Source organism: Sinohyriopsis cumingii, chromosome 8, assembly GCF_028554795.1.
Source record: "Sinohyriopsis cumingii isolate HCF-2022 chromosome 8, ASM2855479v2, whole genome shotgun sequence".
Lineage (NCBI taxonomy): Eukaryota > Metazoa > Mollusca > Bivalvia > Unionida > Unionidae > Sinohyriopsis > Sinohyriopsis cumingii.
The window spans coordinates 41,314,841-41,333,160 of record NC_142968.1 but is presented as its reverse complement, the minus strand read 5'-3'; the positions used below and the strand labels follow the sequence as shown (position 1 = coordinate 41,333,160).

At 33.3% G+C, this 18,320-nt stretch overlaps 1 protein-coding gene across 3 annotated transcripts in view; it reads right to left on the bottom strand.

Moving 5' to 3' along the window:
• The window catches only part of LOC149793348 (uncharacterized), a 238,037-nt gene that overhangs the window by 165,838 nt on the left and 53,879 nt on the right, over positions 1-18,320 (bottom strand). For 2 of the 3 annotated variants that reach the window (XM_089967332.1, XM_089967334.1), the window contains exons 34-41: positions 17,589-17,609; positions 13,637-13,846; positions 10,673-10,808; positions 5,919-6,062; positions 4,657-4,808; positions 2,662-2,857; positions 2,089-2,372; positions 1,088-1,193 (exon numbers count right to left, since the gene is read on the bottom strand). In XM_089967332.1, coding sequence (XP_089823458.1) covers positions 1,088-1,193; positions 2,089-2,372; positions 2,662-2,857; positions 4,657-4,808; positions 5,919-6,062; positions 10,673-10,808; positions 13,637-13,846; positions 17,589-17,609 — 1,249 coding nt within the window. The remainder of the gene's footprint in view (positions 1-1,087; positions 1,194-2,088; positions 2,373-2,661; positions 2,858-4,656; positions 4,809-5,918; positions 6,063-10,672; positions 10,809-13,636; positions 13,847-17,588; positions 17,610-18,320) is intronic. The other variant, XM_089967333.1, reaches the window with a different exon arrangement.

Sequence of the window (18,320 nt, the reverse complement as noted above, 5' to 3'; positions counted from 1 at the left end):
ATTGGAAAAAACAAACATAGTATGCATTAAAATCTATGCAGTAATTCAAACTGAATGTAAGGGTAGAAAAAGTTTGCAAATCCAAGGTTATCTATTGGCAACCAGCAGTACCAATTCTGGTTGCCCATTAGATTTTTCCAGTTGTCTGGTAAATTATTGAAATAGCCTTCAAGACTGCTGTGATAAAAATTATTCAACAACTTTGTCATTCACTTAATCAACCCCAACTGCACACAATACATATGACTCTCCATCAGGCCTGCTAATGGAAAGTGTCACAGATGTTAACATTCTCATATAATCTATTTCGGATCAGAAAATAAAAAGCCATCAAACATTCGCCTTTATTTGATGGTGTCTTGTTTTCTGTCAAATTTCTACAAGTTGGTCAGCCTTCACCAGGTACTTGTCTTTATTCTATGTTTATCTGAATTTACATCATAATGGGTAAAGTTTATATTAATCCAATACCATTAATCCTATTTCTAAACTGTCACTGCTAACTGAAAACATTTCACACAGGATTTTCATTTCTTGATTACCATTCAAGCCACAATAACTGTGACTGATTCTTTATACCTGCCATATTTTTTAGCCCAAGTTGGAAAACAGAAATAACTATCAACTGCTCTACAGTGAGTGTTGATTTATTTCAACAGGCCAATGAGAAAGCAATATACTAGATTAGTCTGTAACATCAGATAGGAAAGATGTCACTATGAGATGTTGATGTGTTCACAAGACTTTTGTTTCTTTCAGAGCTGACCTTGAGGGGATGGTAGCATGAACTGTAATTACACATTCAGAAAATGAGTAGCCAAACATGTGGAATTGTGTGGCCTTTTACCATTGGTAATTAATAAAAGCAGAATTATACAGAGATAATTTTGGCACACTTCTGTAGGTTCTCAGAGTGAAACTTTAATGATTAAATGTTTGTCACTGGAAAAAACATCAAATTCCATTTTAATTTTTAACACAGTCATTTCTTAATATTTCTGGATTGCCTGACCAGGCTTCCACATTGATTAAAATGGTTATCCTAACCTACAGGTCAACATATTTTTCTACCCCTGAAGTACAATACCTTCACTTTCTCTTTCCTTCCTGTCCTTTCCCTCCTTCTTGCCTTCCAAACCTTTTAGTAAGAGTGTTGTTGCCTTGATGCTAGAATTTATCTTTCTCAGGACGCCCTGTAACAGAATGATATGATTGTACAATTAAAAGCCATTCCTCTTATCCTAAAAAAATGCCCAAAATTTTATTATTCTATTAATTACAAAAAGACTGGCTATATGTAATAACAACTTCCATTCCTGGCGAGATTACGCATCAGAGCTGTAAAAAGGTGATTTGCCAATCACAAAAGTAATGGTCCTTCTCAACGTTTTATCAAGAATTCCTTTCAGTAAGGCAAAAACCTACAATTCTTCCTTGAGCTGTATAAATAGGACAATACTTTCAAGAGTTTCCTTCAACTGACAATGCACAATGACACTGGACAATACAATGAACAATTCTAAGACACTGTACAGTATACCTTTACTTAGGTGAAGTCCAAATTTACTGTTTTTATGTCCTTATCATTTTCAAAGAGAAGCAGCTTTCTATAAATTAAAAAATCCATTCTACAGGTAATTGATAAATGCAGCAGTCAAAACCATGGTGCACCTGTGGCATAAAAATTAGGTGCACAAATAAGATTTCACACACACTTTCAAAATTATTTAAGCCACATGAGATGTACTGTATGATATGGAAACTAATATAACTGGTTCTCAAAAGAGATAAAGTATATAAATCAACATGCCATATATACTCACTGATAAGTCAGGTCCAACTACAAACACTACGGATCTGGGCCAATGTTTTTTGTTCTACTGATTACTGCAGCCCAGATCTGCCGCTGCATTATGAGATTGCAGATGTTTGTCTATGCATCTTCAGTTGGATCTGACTTGTAAGTATATACCATAAGTTCTGTAGCAATAACAGAATAAAATGTGACCAATTTAATGGTAACCAAGGTCAAACTACAAAATGGTTAGCTATGTTCTGAGGGACATTATAAGTAAGCAATCTATGTACCTCTAGAGTATCTGATTTTTCTTGTTCCTGTGCTTGCTGCTCTGCATCTTGTGTTGTGCCTGCCATTGCCTTTTTAATCTGTTCTGTCATCTGAATCTGGGTGGCCAAATACACAACCTCTGCCACGTGATCCAAAGTCCAGGATCGCTGAGGGTCTTGATCTGCATCCTGCAGAAGCTGTTCTGATACAGATGAAGCACGACTTTCAGTTCGTTTCAATCCATCTTTCTCCTGCTGTTTGTTAGAAATACGGCTGCTGGCTCTACTGCCAGTTCTTTCTTTGTCTAGAGGAATAACAGAGAAAATTATGTAAACTTTAATACAATGAAAACAATTTAACACCTGATACCTTTTCCTGACACTGAATAAAATTTAGAGATAGGCTTCATCTGAGTTATATACTACCAAAACCCAAGTCCCAATGTGAAACAATTATATTTCAAATAAAAAAAACTTTCTAACAATATTAAATTATTTGCTATAATTGCATAAGTTATAATAATATATCATCAATCGCCTCAAGGAAATACCATAAAAATATTACTGCACTTGTTCTTTCAATATGACTCTCACCTTTTCCTTTCCCAGCAGAGCTAGGCACTCTTCCTGTAACTGAAACCCTGCGTGAACCAGCGCTACGAATGTAACGTTTTTTTGACGGAAGTTTTTCTGCCCCTGTGGCAGTGGCAAGCTGGTACTGTAATGAGGCTTTCAGACCCTGGATAAAACTGGTCAGCCATGTTTCAATCTGTCCTTCACATGGCACAGGCTGTAAAAAATAAAAATAAATTTAATAATTCGGTTTAATACCTAGTTTTAAACATATGCATGTATTTATATTGTTTGGAGATACACAGTATTTGCAGATTGTTTGGTCCATATATACATTTGGTACATCACATGATAAATCCTCCAACTGGATTGGCTAAGTACAGGGATTTATTTTAATAATAATAATAATAATAATAATAATAATAATAATAATAAAGAAGTCTTTATTTAGAGAATGTGACTCCATTAGTTACAGAACTAATCTACCTTGAGGCCTTCTAGCTGTTGTGTACAATAATATACAGTATATACAACATGATGTCAAAAATCAGGCTTGACACTAAATAATAAAGTAATATTAAAAATCAAAATATCAAGGACAGTACACATTTCCCCATGACTCTGTCTATAGTCATTACTCCTTTTCCATTGGGCATTATTCTATATGTCAATGTCATATAATGTCACACAGCATTATAGGAAGCACTAAATCTAGTACTGCCTTCTCTCTTGAGAACTGTTCTACTACAGAGTTGGCTGGTGGGTTTAGTTGACTGCTTGCACTTTCAACACAATACTGGCTATATCATGGCAGCAAAATGCGAGCTAGGCATCCTTCCAATGATACATTGATACAGCTAAATTGGGCTGACCATAGTGGATATCAAACTTGCCAGTCTTCAAATATGAGTCGGGTGCCCTACCAAATGATCTACCATAGCTCTCAATAGTGGGTTTAGTACTCCCATATTCGGCTAGACCATTACAGACAACAAACAGCACTCTAGAACGTCAGATCACTGGCTGACTATTTACATTATTGACTAAACTGGTCTTACTGACCATTTTTATTCTATCAGTCAAAGACATTGATATTTGACCTTTTGACCCCAAAATAAATGGATTCTTTATTACCATTCATATACATCATCCACACACTTTGGTGAATGTTCATTAAAACCAGTTTCTTTTTTTAGCCACAGTGACCTCAATCTTTGCTCTACTGACCCCAAATCAACAATCTTACCTATACCAGGAACAAACCACATAAAAAGTTTGGTCCAAGTCTGTGATGTAGAATTAATACTTTTATGAAGAGACCATTCTTCTTCTTTCAGTCACAGTGAATTTGACCTTTGACCATTTCATCCCCAAATCAATACTGTTCTTCCTTACCCCAAGTACTAGCAATCCATAAAGTTCCTTAAATGAATAGAGTGGAGTTAATGTGCTGAAATCATTTGTCTTCTTTCAATCATGGTGACCTTTGCTTTTTACTTTTAAAACTCCAAAACTGATAGACTTCTTTCTTACCAAAGACTGGTTAATATCTGTAATGCAAATCGAAATGTTAGTGTGTGAAAACCATTCGTCCCCTTTACGTTACATTTACTCTGATATTTTACATTTTCATTCGAATCATGACTGGGTTCTTCTTTAGTTCATGTGCAAGCCATCCACAAAATTTGGTCACTGGAGATGCTGAACTTAAGTTATTGTACAGAAACCATTTTTCTTCTTTCAGTAACACTGACATTGACCTTTGACTATCTGAACCTGAAATTTTCCTTACTTAAGTGTTAGGAATCTAGACAATTAGGTAAGTATAGATATTGGACAACTTGAGTTATTAATTAGAGATGAAATCTGTAACAGACAGATAGATGAACAGGTGGACAACATCATAACATAATGTATCCTAACTTGTGGCCGGCATGCACAAAATTCATTTTAATGCTTTGCATAATTAGAAGTTTTGATTAATGTTAGACTGAATTTTAAATATTATTTATTTACCTGCACAAAATCTAATCTTTCTCCAAGTACACTCTGCACACCTGTGATCAAGAAGTTGAATTTCTCTCCCTCGTCAGCTGCTTCAAAAATGAGACTACCCACATTCTCAAACAGCTTGCCGATGTAAATGTTCACCTGATTAAGGTCATAACCTGTTGTAATAAAAAAGAAAATACAGTAAATCCACTTGTAATTGTATAATAGTTTTAATACATGGTCAATCACAGTGTACCTTCTATCTCCATTATCTTTACTAACAATATTCTGACGAGTCTCCTATGTCATTGCTCATTTCAAATTAGGTGCATAAATGGAGTCAAATAAAAAAAAATTGTTTCAAAGTCTTGATGAGAGAAGGTTAAAATTATTTGATGTTAACATGAATGTAAGTTTCTTTTTATCAAATGGTGAAAAAGACAACAATTTAAAGTGCATGTCAAAGTGGTCATGTAACTGAAGTTCTAAAATTAAGTTTTGAAATAGTGTAAGTAAAGTCTATTCAATCCTGATTGTTGAATGATCTGCACCTTAAATATCATCAAACAATTTCCACATCAAAATTATTGAATGGTATAGACCTTTACAATGTTGACTAGGTACAAATCTGGTTTGAGGAAAGAGGATGCTGGGTTTATCATATCAAATACCAGGGAATTTGTTTTCAACATAAGCTGCTTTCATTGTGACATCACAGCATGTGACATTCAATCCAGTTTGTACTGGATCAAAATTTATAGATGGAGTTGGTCTCATCCAAAAATCTCCACATAATTTAACATCAATAAGGGCTTGTAAATAATGACCTTCCAAACAAATATGGATGTATGCAGATTCAAATAGAGTGAATAACTGCCATATAAGGTATGCATACTCAAATTCAAAGAAGTGACACTCAGTATTGAAATAGTCATTTCTGAATGCCTATATGACATGAATAACTTTTACTTATACATCATTAAATGACAAGTGATGTTATTAGATGGCAAAAACTGTGAGTTTATGAAACTAAATAACACATAATATCTGTCATACATAATGATATGATTTTGGGGGAACCTTTTAGCAGTAATATATCCTGACTTTATATTACTGACAGACTGTATCTCCTTGATTACAAACCAGGAGAGTTAACACAATTTTTTCCATACAGTAGTCACTTTGTTTCTCCACACTAAACAAAAAATACAACCATAAATAGTGGTAATCATTAAGGTAATTCAAATAAAAGCAAACCAAACCATTAGGCAAGTCAAAGTACATACCATTGCACACAATGTGCAGAACATCCTCCATGGATAAAAAGTAGAATCTTGGGAAGATCTGTCGACGTCTTTCCAGATGATTCAACAAAGATCGGCGGCAGTGTTCCAAACTGTGGTTCATATGCTCCAAAATGGTCAGAATGTCTGAATTTACAATAAAAAATAAATATATATTAACAAAATGGTCAGAATGTCTGAATTTACAACAAAAAATAAATATATATTAACAAAATGGTCAGAATGTCTGAATTTACAACAAAAAATAAATATATATTAACAAAATGGTCAGAATGTCTGAATTTACAACAAAAAATAAATATATGTTAACATTTAGTTACACTACATATGGTCTCAAAGTTTTCTTTTGTTCTTCTTTTTTAAAGAGCAATGAGACAAAATTACTGTAATGCAGGTGTTAATCTGATTTGGTAGTTTTAACACCATTTTTGAGCTTAAAAAGTTTCAAGAACATGAGCAAAATCCATGCAGCAAGAATGACCACTTTTACTAAGATCAAAGTCCATGTAGCAAGAATGACCTCTTTTATGCAAAGTTCATGTAGCAAGAATGACCCATTTTACTCATATCAAAGTCCATGTAGCAAGAATGACTCCTTTTACTCAGATACCAATCCATGAGTATTGTGCCAAATCTTCACATCAATTTTTAAAAAATCTAGATAGCCTGTCCAGATATGATAACGTGTTCATTAAATGTAATAAACTGTTATGTAATTATTTTGCATCTTGTTATCAACCAACACAAACAGTAAATATTAAGCAAGGATTCATTTAGCCGCTTGCCAACCTGTATGTGGGCTGTGGGTTTCGATTGGTGATAGTTAATACTGACAGCTGCAGGTCTGTGATGCCAGATAAAATGTCTGAAATTATTATTTTTACTTAATTGGGAGGGCAAGTTGTTTCCTGCAGCACCAGTTGATTTCTATATAAGCTGGCCCTGCTAGCCAACGGAAAAATATTAGTCAACACTGTTAGGACCATATCAGAATATCCATTCCTCTAATTAAAAAACATTTAATTCCTTCAATAATTTTTATACAAAACAGTAAGTTCAAACATTAGTTTTCCTGCATCTTTCTTTTCTCTTCTTTTCTGTTACCATGTTTCACCTATTAAGAGTTTATACTTACAGTGAGAAATTATATTACATGTACAAATCTATCATACTGGTGCTGAAGTATTTTTGTTGCCATCAGTGTCCAATTAGAAAATTTCTATTCAAAATTTCTGAAATTTTGTCAACATAATTCAGAATGCAAAACTTTCACTTAAAATCTGTAATATTTCTGCAAAATCTGGATTTATTGGCATCTCTACTGTTATGCAAAAAAAAAAATCATCAGGAAAAGACATAAGTTAATCAAAATAGAATAATTATCTGTTGTGAAGAATATCTCTGAAGTTTTCCAACAAGTTCAAATTTAGCAGAAAAATCTAACAAAATACAGCTTAATTCGGCAGTGGATCCAAAGTTATTCAGCGCCTGACTCAAGTTTATTCTGTTGTTCCCTTTTAACAGTTGAAAAAGTACATTTTTAAGTGATAAACAGAAATTTGGATGCTCTGTCTAAAACAAACCATTCTGGCTAAAATCTAACACCCAAAGAAAACGGGCTCATAATAGCCTGATTCAAAGTACCTAGGTAACCTAACTTAACAGCTGATCATTTCATTAAGCAGACTTACATTATATTGTAAGAGCATTACTCTGTGTAAACTATCTCATAAACTTTATATCAGAGATATTTTACCTATTTCACCAAGTTTGATACAAATTCTTCCCAAACATAAAGGCACAATTAAGATGCATAGAATTTTGCCCAAGATCTTGACAACTTAAACCAATATCAGAATAAAACTCTTTGGCTATCTTGATCAGATAAGTATACAGAAACCTAATTAAAAATAGTCTCTAAAGTGCTGACATGCTCAACCAGTCAGATAACTGTACCAATCTGAGAGTTTGATGATTTAAATTTATTTACCAATTTTGATAAAATAGTCTTTAAGAAATACCATCTCAAGAGGTGTAAAAAGCTGCCAACCAGATACAAGATCATCTAGCTAATACCATCTCGAGACATATAAAACGCTGCCAACCAGTTACAAGATCATCTAGCTAATACCATCTCAAGACATGTAAAAAGCTGCCAACCAGTTACAGGATCATCTAGCTAATTCCATCTCAAGACATGTAAAACGCTGCCAACCAGTTACAAGATCATCTAGCTAATACCATCTCCAGACATGTAAAAAGCTGCCAACCAGTTACAGGATCATCTAACTAATTCCATCTCAAGACATGTAAAAAGCTGCCAACCACATACAGGATCATCTAGCTAATTCCATCTCAAGACATGTAAAAAGCTGCCAACCACATACAGGATCATCTAGCTAATACCATCTCAAGACATGTAAAAAGCTGCCAACCAGTTACAGGATCATCTAGCTAATTCCATCTCAAGACATGTAAAAAGCTGCCAACCACATACAGGATCATCTAGCTAATACCATCTCAAGACGTGTAAAAAGCTGCCAACCACATACAGGATCATCTAGCTAATACCATCTCAAGACATGTAAAAAGCTGCCAACCAGTTACAAGATCATCTAGCTAATACCATCTCAAGACATGTAAAAAGCTGCCAACCAGTTACAGGATCATCTAGCTAATTCCATCTCAAGACATGTAAAAAGCTGCCAACCACATACAGGATCATCTAGCTAATACCATCTCAAGACGTGTAAAAAGCTGCCAACCAGATACAAGATCATCTAGCTAATACCATCTCAAGACATGTAAAAAGCTGCCAACCAGTTACAAGATCATCTAGCTAATACCATCTCAAGACGTGTAAAAAGCTGCCAACCAGTTACAAGATCATCTAGCTAATACAAATAAATCTCGCTCATAATCAAACATCCTGATCATGTAAGCCTATGCTACAAAGACAACATTATGTTCAACTAACAAGTTTGTAAAGTACACTTAGGCCTTACTGACCAATATCTTCTTGCTTATCTCTCATCTCAATATAATCTTTGTGTAATTTATCATATCACATGGCAGCAGCAATCATCCTTCCTTCCATAAGAAATAATCAAATTTACAAGATGATATCCAATAAGTGTAGCAGCAGAGAATATTTTTTGTTGTAATATATGCGATATATCCATTTAATAAGATTATCATTATTTACATTTTCATAACTGGGTTTTAAAATATCAGATTTACTAAATATACTTTCTAATATATTTATAGGTAATTTTTCTTCTTCAGTATTTTTAAATTCTTCAATAACACCTTCTCTAAATTTACTAATCAGTTCAAAACTTTCTTCTCTTACTTTAGGTTTAGGTACAAGTTCTTTTTTCACATCGGCTATTTCAGTACAAACTTTGTCAGTACCTTCAAGTATTTCTTCATCTACAGGGGGAGGTTGTGTGGCAGCTATCTCAGTTGGAAGATCTCGTAAAATCGTTTTTGTTTGTTTAGTTCTTTTTGCTATTTTTTTCACTTTGCTCAGAAGTTTGTCTTACTGATGGAAGAAGACCTTCAATAGCTTCTGCAACTCTTTCAGTAACTTTTGTAATAGGCTTAAATAATTGTTCGTACCTTCTGCATATTCAACTTGTGATTCTTGGTGTTCTTGAAGCTTTTCTCTAAGAGAATCATGATCAGGCAAAAACTTTTTGATTGCTTCTAATTTTTCTCTAGCTAATTTAGCTGTATAAGATTCCATACCTGGTGTTATTATTGATATAATAATGATTTAATTCTAGCAGCAGAGAGGGTGCATCCTCAATGAAGCATCACAGTGGGTAAAACACACGTGCATACTTTTTAAAAGACACTAATGACAAAAATAAAGTAACAAAAACACTAACCCAATTAGAGAAACTCTTGGTAAGTGAGAGGCTTCGGTTTGACATTATTGACATTGGTTTTTTTTTATTTTCATAGAAAGCTTTATTTTTCATTAATGGACTTTCTAGCAAATGGTCTGTTCACCCTCTGCTGCTAATGTAATTGTTACCTTTCCCGTGTTTTCACTAAGCACATCCAAGTATCTGAGACTAAATATTCCTTTTTCTTACTTCTGACTGTTTTGAATTTTTAAGAGGATGATTTTCCCTCTTAATTTTGTCAAGTTTTAACTTGTTGAACGACAATTCTACATTTTGCTATAACATAAAGCCAAAAGCTGAAATATGGACGCATTCTGTATTACAACATGAGCAGATAACAGCATCAAGGTACCTCTGTAAAGTTAATCCAGTTTTCTAACCAACTTTGCTGAATTAAATATGAAAATCTGGATTAAGATCAAAACTCAGACATATCAATATCCAGATTTGACCATAAGGATTATATTTTCACATTTTTTGCTATAATAATTTGTTTTTTAAGTCCATAATTTTATGGCATTTCAATATGCCTTAGAGTAAAATCTTAATGGTTGGCAGGTTTGCAGTTAGGACTAGAGAAATCTGTTAATCATGAATCATTACCATGCTAAAACACCTCTCTTAATCCTTTTGTTAGAATAGACCCCCCCCAAAAAAAAAATTAAATCAACTTTATTACTGTGATGTGACTGTCTTGATTCTATTGCATCTGTTCATTAAAATTCACCCTTTATTCATTTTGTAAATATTTTGATCTTTGCATCTTTATGTTCCATTAACAGATAAAACTTTATATAAACTAGATAATTTTTTTCCACTTACTTCTTCTTGAACAACATTGCAGGACATTGGGGTTTTTCTCTGTGGCCCTCATGAGAAGACGGAAGTCCTTGTTCACAATAGCAAACCTACTGGCATCATGTGACAGAGAAGTCCTCACATCTGCTCCTGAGAATATCTGAAATGTACAGTTAATCATTTGTGCCTTATTCACTTTTGAGCAAATTTCAATCTAAAAACCGAAAAGCAAGTATAAAAGTTTAAATTGTCAAAATGCAGATATCTCACAAGAAAGCTGAACAAAATCTGAGCCTTGAAATATTCCTCAGTCTGAATATTCTAGTACTTTAATCAACCAGATAAATAGTTAAGTACTACTGACAGTCTGAATATCCTGACATTTAATCAACCAGATAAATATAAGTTAAGTACTACTGACAGTCTGAATATCCTGACATTTAATCAACCAGATAAATATCAGTTAAGTACTTGGTCTGAATATCCTGAAATTTAATCAATCAATAATGCCAAGCTCAAAGTTTTGAAAAGTTTCAAATTATCCTAATAATATGATTTGCACTATGACACAGCCATAAACCAGTCTGTGTTTCAATCAGATTAACACTAAAACATCTGCTATAAAATCTAAACCTGTCAAGAAGGGAAATGTGAAAGATCATGTGCTCAACACTCAGTTAACATGAAGAGCAGCAACACAGACCTGAAAGGTTGGTCATAATATTTTCATATTATTTCATCTTATATTTATTACAATATTAAGAAACACTTAGGTATATAATGAGGCCAACTAATGGTATGCATTATACTTTTATACATGAGAAAAAATACTAAGAAAACTATATTACTACACATGGTCACTTATAAGTTGAGTCCAACAGTAAGTATTATAGATCTTGATCTACCATTTCATAATGCAAAGACATATCAGGGTCTGTGTTCTTTGCTCTAACGATTTGTTCAAATGAACAGCATATATAGATGAGCAATCACATAATTTACTGACAGATCTGGGTCTATGCAGTTTGCAGTTGGACTTGACTTATAAGCGAATATATACACTAACATGATCTATATAAAAAAATACTACACAAACCATTACCATTACAAACTTTTAAATATAACAAACACATTCTGATCTCACAAATATACAAATATGGACAGCATACAGCGCAATAACAAACACCTTGTTACATGTGCAATGAATAATCTGCATGGACTGAAACTTGTTAAGTATTACAATTTACAGTATTACTGAAGACTCATAAACAAGCTAGTAGACCCAAATAACAGATAGGGTCCAATCTTGTTGAGATGCTACTAGTAAATGTGAGTGTCTTGGTCTGTATGTGCTCCCTTAATTCCCGAAAATATTTCTAATGGGTCCCCCATGTTTTGAAACACAAATACTCAGTTCATTTCAAGGATTTTTCCAATAAAACTGATTTTCTCAGCTTCATTCGCAACCCTAACTGATTATGCCTTTTTCAAATCAAAAACTGCTTTCAAATTGAAACTATCGTATACAATCGGGGCTAGACATATGACCATGTAATACCCATAAGATGTATCACTAGAATCAAGTATAGCTATTGACATTCATAATAATTTGCATTTAACTCATTCATATGTACAGAACAAAAATGTTAACTTTACTAACCCTAATTGCATAAGCTGTTTGTTTTAGAAAAGGATTGTAATATATTCAGACAATAATTCCTTAAGAATTATATACCATAGTATACAAAGAGGGACACAATTATTTTTAAAAATCCACTTTGTCTGGTTAGTGCATTAACAGCCTGTAACTGGATGAATGCATTCACTGTCAAGTATGTCCAGAACATGGGATTCTGCACTGAAAATTGCACTGTAAGGTGGTACATTCTACATATTCAGCAAGGTCTGATAGTAAAATTCACAACAAAAGTGAGTTCAGGTTGGGAGGGGTGGTGAAGGTGACTATTAACAATAATGTTTAACAAATTGTTCCCAGTATGAACTACCAAATAAATTGCAAATATTTATCACAAATTACATTTTTGTTAACTTTACACACCAAAAAGGGCAACTTGGGGAAAATAAGCTTTATTATTTTTTTCTTAAACTTAATGAGATCCTATCATCTACAACATGTTAGCACAACATGATGCTACACTGGCCTTCATACCTTCTACACAAGAAAGATGCTGATGTGTACTGACTATGGGGTAACCACTTCATTTGACTAATCCAATCATCAAAGCACTTATTCCAAGTGACTATCTAACATTTATTAGAGCAAGCAACCCAAACGATTCAAACAGCAATTGTATCTCAACTGATGCAACAGTTCTGCAACCTCCAAAAATTCCAGTAAAAAACTCAAAACTTTAAATTATCAGCAATTAAATCATAGTTCTTCTGTGATCAAGATGTGGCTAAAGTTTCAATTTAAAGGACTTTTCCTGGTCATTAATAAACCTGCTCTTTCTCCTGACATTTTGCAAATTTCCCATGAAACCTTTATTCCTCTTTGTTCCCTAATTAAAATGAAATCTGGCATTCCCTAAAATGTATATTAAAGTTTCTATGTTACTCCCTTCTTCCCTGAAGAGAATCATCAAAGTGCCTCATTGTTCCCTAAGATAAAAATCAATGTTCCCTGAAAATAGTAATCAATGTCCAGGTCTTCCCTGTAAATAAACATCAATGTTCCCTTTACCAATATATATATATATATATATATATATATATATATATATATATATATATATATATATATATATATGTTTTCTGTATCAATTTATTTAATCATGCTTTATGGAATATTTGTATTTACTATAGCTTGTTTATCCTGAGGGCCTCAGGTGAGAACAGTATATTATAATTAACAGAGTTGCCCTCATAAAATAAAGTATATAATTATTATTATTATTATTATTATTATTATTAATATTATTATTATTACTATTATTAAATCAACAGCCATAGGTGTACAGCCCATACCTCTTCCAGCTCCACCCATTTCTCTTGAACCTCTAACCATGAGGTCAGCACAGCCTCAATTGTCTGAAGACGTTTCTGCCACTTCACAACATCATCAAGGAAAGATCCTGCTGCGCTATTACTTTGCATAGCCTGCAGTGACACCTGGTGGCTCTCAAGAACCTCAAATATTGGCTCTGAATTGGTCAAAAGTATCATGTGACCAGTGTCCTGAAAAGTGAGAGAAGTAACAAATAGGACATAAGAAATTATGTATATCTTAGTTAAGTTGAAATTTTATGTTTCTTTGTTCATTTGATTACTTCAAATATACATTAATAATTGACTTTTTATAAAATATATGTGTACTGGTTTAATATCCATACTATGCACAAGTGATGGGCAAAGTGTTAAAGAAAATTTAAAGGAAAGAATACGACTAATTCAGGTAAAAAACTAATTTTTGAAATTATTATGATATATAGTGCATCAGTAAAATAAACATAATAGCACAAGGGTATACTTTAGAAATATATGTTTTCTGGTAAAATTTAATGTCTTTTAACAATATTTGAAAATAGTACTTGAAATAACAGATTACAATAAAAATAACAAATGGAATGTACTGTCAAAAATCATTCTTTAGTAATTTTTGACACTTTGTATTATGTGTGGTCTTATACAGGATCTTAAATGAACTCATTTGATAAGAAATATATTAAACAAGTTTCAGCTTGTGGTACATTGCACTTTTTGAACCAGTTTCAGCTTGTGGAATTTAGCACTATTAAATAAATTTCAGCCTGTGGTACATTGCACTATTAAACCAGTTTCAGCTTGTGGTATATTGTGCTATTCAATAAGTTTCAGCTTGTGCTGAACTGTAACATTTGAGTTTCAACTTGTGATATTCAACAATATTAAACAAGTTCCAGCTTGAGGCATCTTGTACTATTAAACAAGTTCCAGCTTGTGGCATATTGTTATATTAAACAACTTTCAGCTTGTGGTATATTGTATTATTAAACAAGTTCCAGCTTGTGGCATATTGTTATATTAAACAAGTTTTAGCTTGTGGTATATTGTACTATTAACTAATTTTCAGTTTGTGGCATATTGTATTATTAAATAAGTTTCTGATAAATTGTATCATTAAATAATTTTAAGCTTATAGTATACTGTGTTATTCAATGTGTGTCAAACATTTAATATTAAAGGGACACAAATTTAAGATTCTGTCTATCACATTCTTCAAAGGACTTTCCACTGCTCATTGATGATGCAATGTAAAAATGTTATGTGTAACACCAGTGTGGCAATGTAATAATGGTAGGTGTAACACCACAGTGTGGCATTGTAGCAATTCTAAGTGTATTACCACAGTATGCCAATGCAACAATGCTTAGTGTAACATCAGTGTGGCAATGAACAATGATAAGAGTAATCCACAGTGTGGCATTGTAGCAATGCTAAGTGTAATACCACAGTATGCCAATGCAACAATGCTTAGTGTAACATCACAGTGTGGCAATGAACAATGCTAAGAGTAACATCACAGTGTGGCACTGTACCAATAAGTGTAACACCACTGTGGCAGTGTACCAATGCAAAGTGTGAACTACAGTGTGGCAATACAAGAATGCTAAGTGTAACATCACGGTGTGGAACTAAAGCAATGCTAAGTGTAACACCCCAGTGTAGCCATGTAACAATGTGAAAGTGAAATACCATTGTGGCAATAAAACAATACTAAATGTACCACAATAGTGTGGCAAATAATTATAATATGGCATTATAACACTAATAAACACAACTGCTGTATGATAATGCTATTATGCGTTTGTTAAACAAAATATGTAAAACCAATAAAAGCAAGTATAATGTACATCCAACCATAAATAATGTAGACTCAGATGTGCCACTACATAATGATCTGGAAGATAAGAATGTAGACCCAGATGTGTCTCTGTATAATGCATTGGCCAATAGGGACATAGACCCAGAAGAACCAATGCATAATGCACTGGCCAGTAAGGATGTACACACAGATGTGCCATTGAATAAGGCACTGGCGGACAAGGATGAAGACCCAAATGTAAATGCACTGGCCAAGTCAGGATGTAGACCCAGATGTGCCACTGTATAAAAGAGTGGCTGAAAAGGGTGTAGGCACAAATATGCCACTGTCTAATGCAATGGTTGATAAGGATACAGCCCCAAATGTATCATTGTATAATGCACTGACTGATAAGGATACATCCCCAAATGTGCCATTACATAATGCATGGTTGATAAGGATACAGCCCCAAATGTATCATTGTATAATGCACTGGCTGATAAGGGTACAGCCCCAAATGTATCATTGTATAATGCACTGGCTGATAAGGGTACAGCCCCAAATGTATCATTGTATAATGCACTGGCTGATAAGAGTACAGCCCCAAATGTACCATTGTATAATGCAGTGACCGATAAGGATACATCCCCAAATGTGCCATTATATAATGCAATGGTCGATAAGGATACATCCCCAAATGTGCCATTATATAATGCAATGGTCGATAAGGATACATCCCCAAATGTGCCATTATATAATGCAATGGTCGATAAGGATACATCCCCAAATGTGCCATTATATAATGCAATGGTCGATAAGGATACATCCCCAAATGTGCCATTACATAATGCAATGGTCGATAAGGATACATCCCCAAATGTGCCATTATGTAATATAATGGTCGATAATAGTTACACTTTTTATTCTGCTTATGATCTCTAGCAAAAATTGTGTGGTTTGGTTTTCCAGCAAACATCACAGGTAGGTTATTTAGTCGTGATGCAATTCAATTAAGGACACATCATGGTAGCCAACTCAGGTAGATTTTTGATGTCAGGATTCAAACCTACAACCTTTCAGCCTGGAAACCTAGCATGCTAACCACTGAGTCACCACAGTTTATACTGTCATTAATCATCTCTTACAACATGTAAAAAAGGCACATGGGTCTATTTTATATACTCTGAGTCAACAGGCAGTTTATATATATAAAAAAATAAATACATATACATAAATAGAAGACCTTGATATCCTAGTACATTTTGCAACAGCAGATCTTTGGTCTATGCTACGTTCTGTTGGATATACATTGCACAGTGATCTCTGACTATAGGTAGAGTTATGGATCCCATTATAACACTGTCCCTGATATAACACAGGTATGTTCATGGATCCCATTATAACACTGTCCATGATATAAGACATGCATAGCTATGAATCACAGTATACTACTAGTATTATATTTTACCATATAATGTATCCCATTATAAGATGATCTTACTTATATCACAGTACATTTTCACAGCTTCCCTAAACATTGTTAAAGAGTGAGGGACCACTGTACATAGATAAATATAGTAAAGGAAAAGCAGCTTTATTTTTTTTCTCCATGTAATTATGCACAAATAACAAAGCATTAAAAAGCACTTATTTGAGACAAAAACAAAACTCTGCAAGGTAGTAAGATTTACAAAAAGAAACACAGCTCTACAGTATGAAATTGATTTATTGTGTTATAGTCATTTCATTCTGACTGATGATCATGTCAAAAAAGCTAAAAGAAAAAAAAACCACTCTCCATGCTTAGATGAAAGGAAAGGTCAGCTCTGTTTTGCAGCATAAATCAGTAAAAACAAATGATTAGTTATCTGTAATCAATCTGTGTAATGTGAATGACCGCTTACCTTATTCAAGGTTTTCATATCACATCTTTGCTTATTTTTAAGTTTGACAAAGTTTCAATATATCAGACTCATCACAACAAAAACATAACTTTGAAAATTGTTAATTTTCAGAAGTTTGAGAAAAATAAATCAAAATTTGGCATAATGTAGCATGATTCAGTTAAATGTAAATCTATTAAAAATGTACGGTTGGCAGATGGGGTGAAGGTTGAGAGCACAAAATATGACTTACGTCAAGTATATTCACTTTTGACTATAATAAACAACATAAATATATTATTAGTTCAACTTTAAAATGAATATGCTTACATCAAGACATGCAAAATAATGAAGAAGGAAAATGTAGTTCATGCAGTTCTTCATTTTGTGACATGTTTCTTTATTGCTCTCAGAGCTATTTAATTTAGTTGTAACTGATGTGTTTTTTAATTGGGAAGTGAATCAAAGAGATTAAACTAATCTCTGATTGCATCGACTGGAAAATATTATGCTTCCATTCTGCTGTGCATGGTCAGCTGCTTGTACGGATACAATTAATTAATCATTCTATAATCGAGTTTATTATTAATATTGCTATTAGAAATAGAAAATTAATTCTCTAACATTAAAGGGCTAATATATACTAGGGCATGTTATACTACTACTACTACCACTACTATTACTACTGCTAAAGAATGTGGATTCAAGAGCCAATTATGTGAACAATGTATTTTTGAACTGCCAGAAATAAAATCCACAAATGCAATTCTATGTTAGTCAGTTACAGTAGTTCTCCTCTCCTAGTTCTACAGTAACATGTAACCTTATAAAAATGGTAGACTAACATAAGAGGGACAAAATAATGAAAATACAAGAGTTTGGCGTTAGGCAAGATTGCCTTTTAAAAAGTGTGCACTCTCCTCAGAGGGACATCTCAAGAAGAGAAATCACTTTACCTGTAATTCATTTTTACATGCTTTCTTTC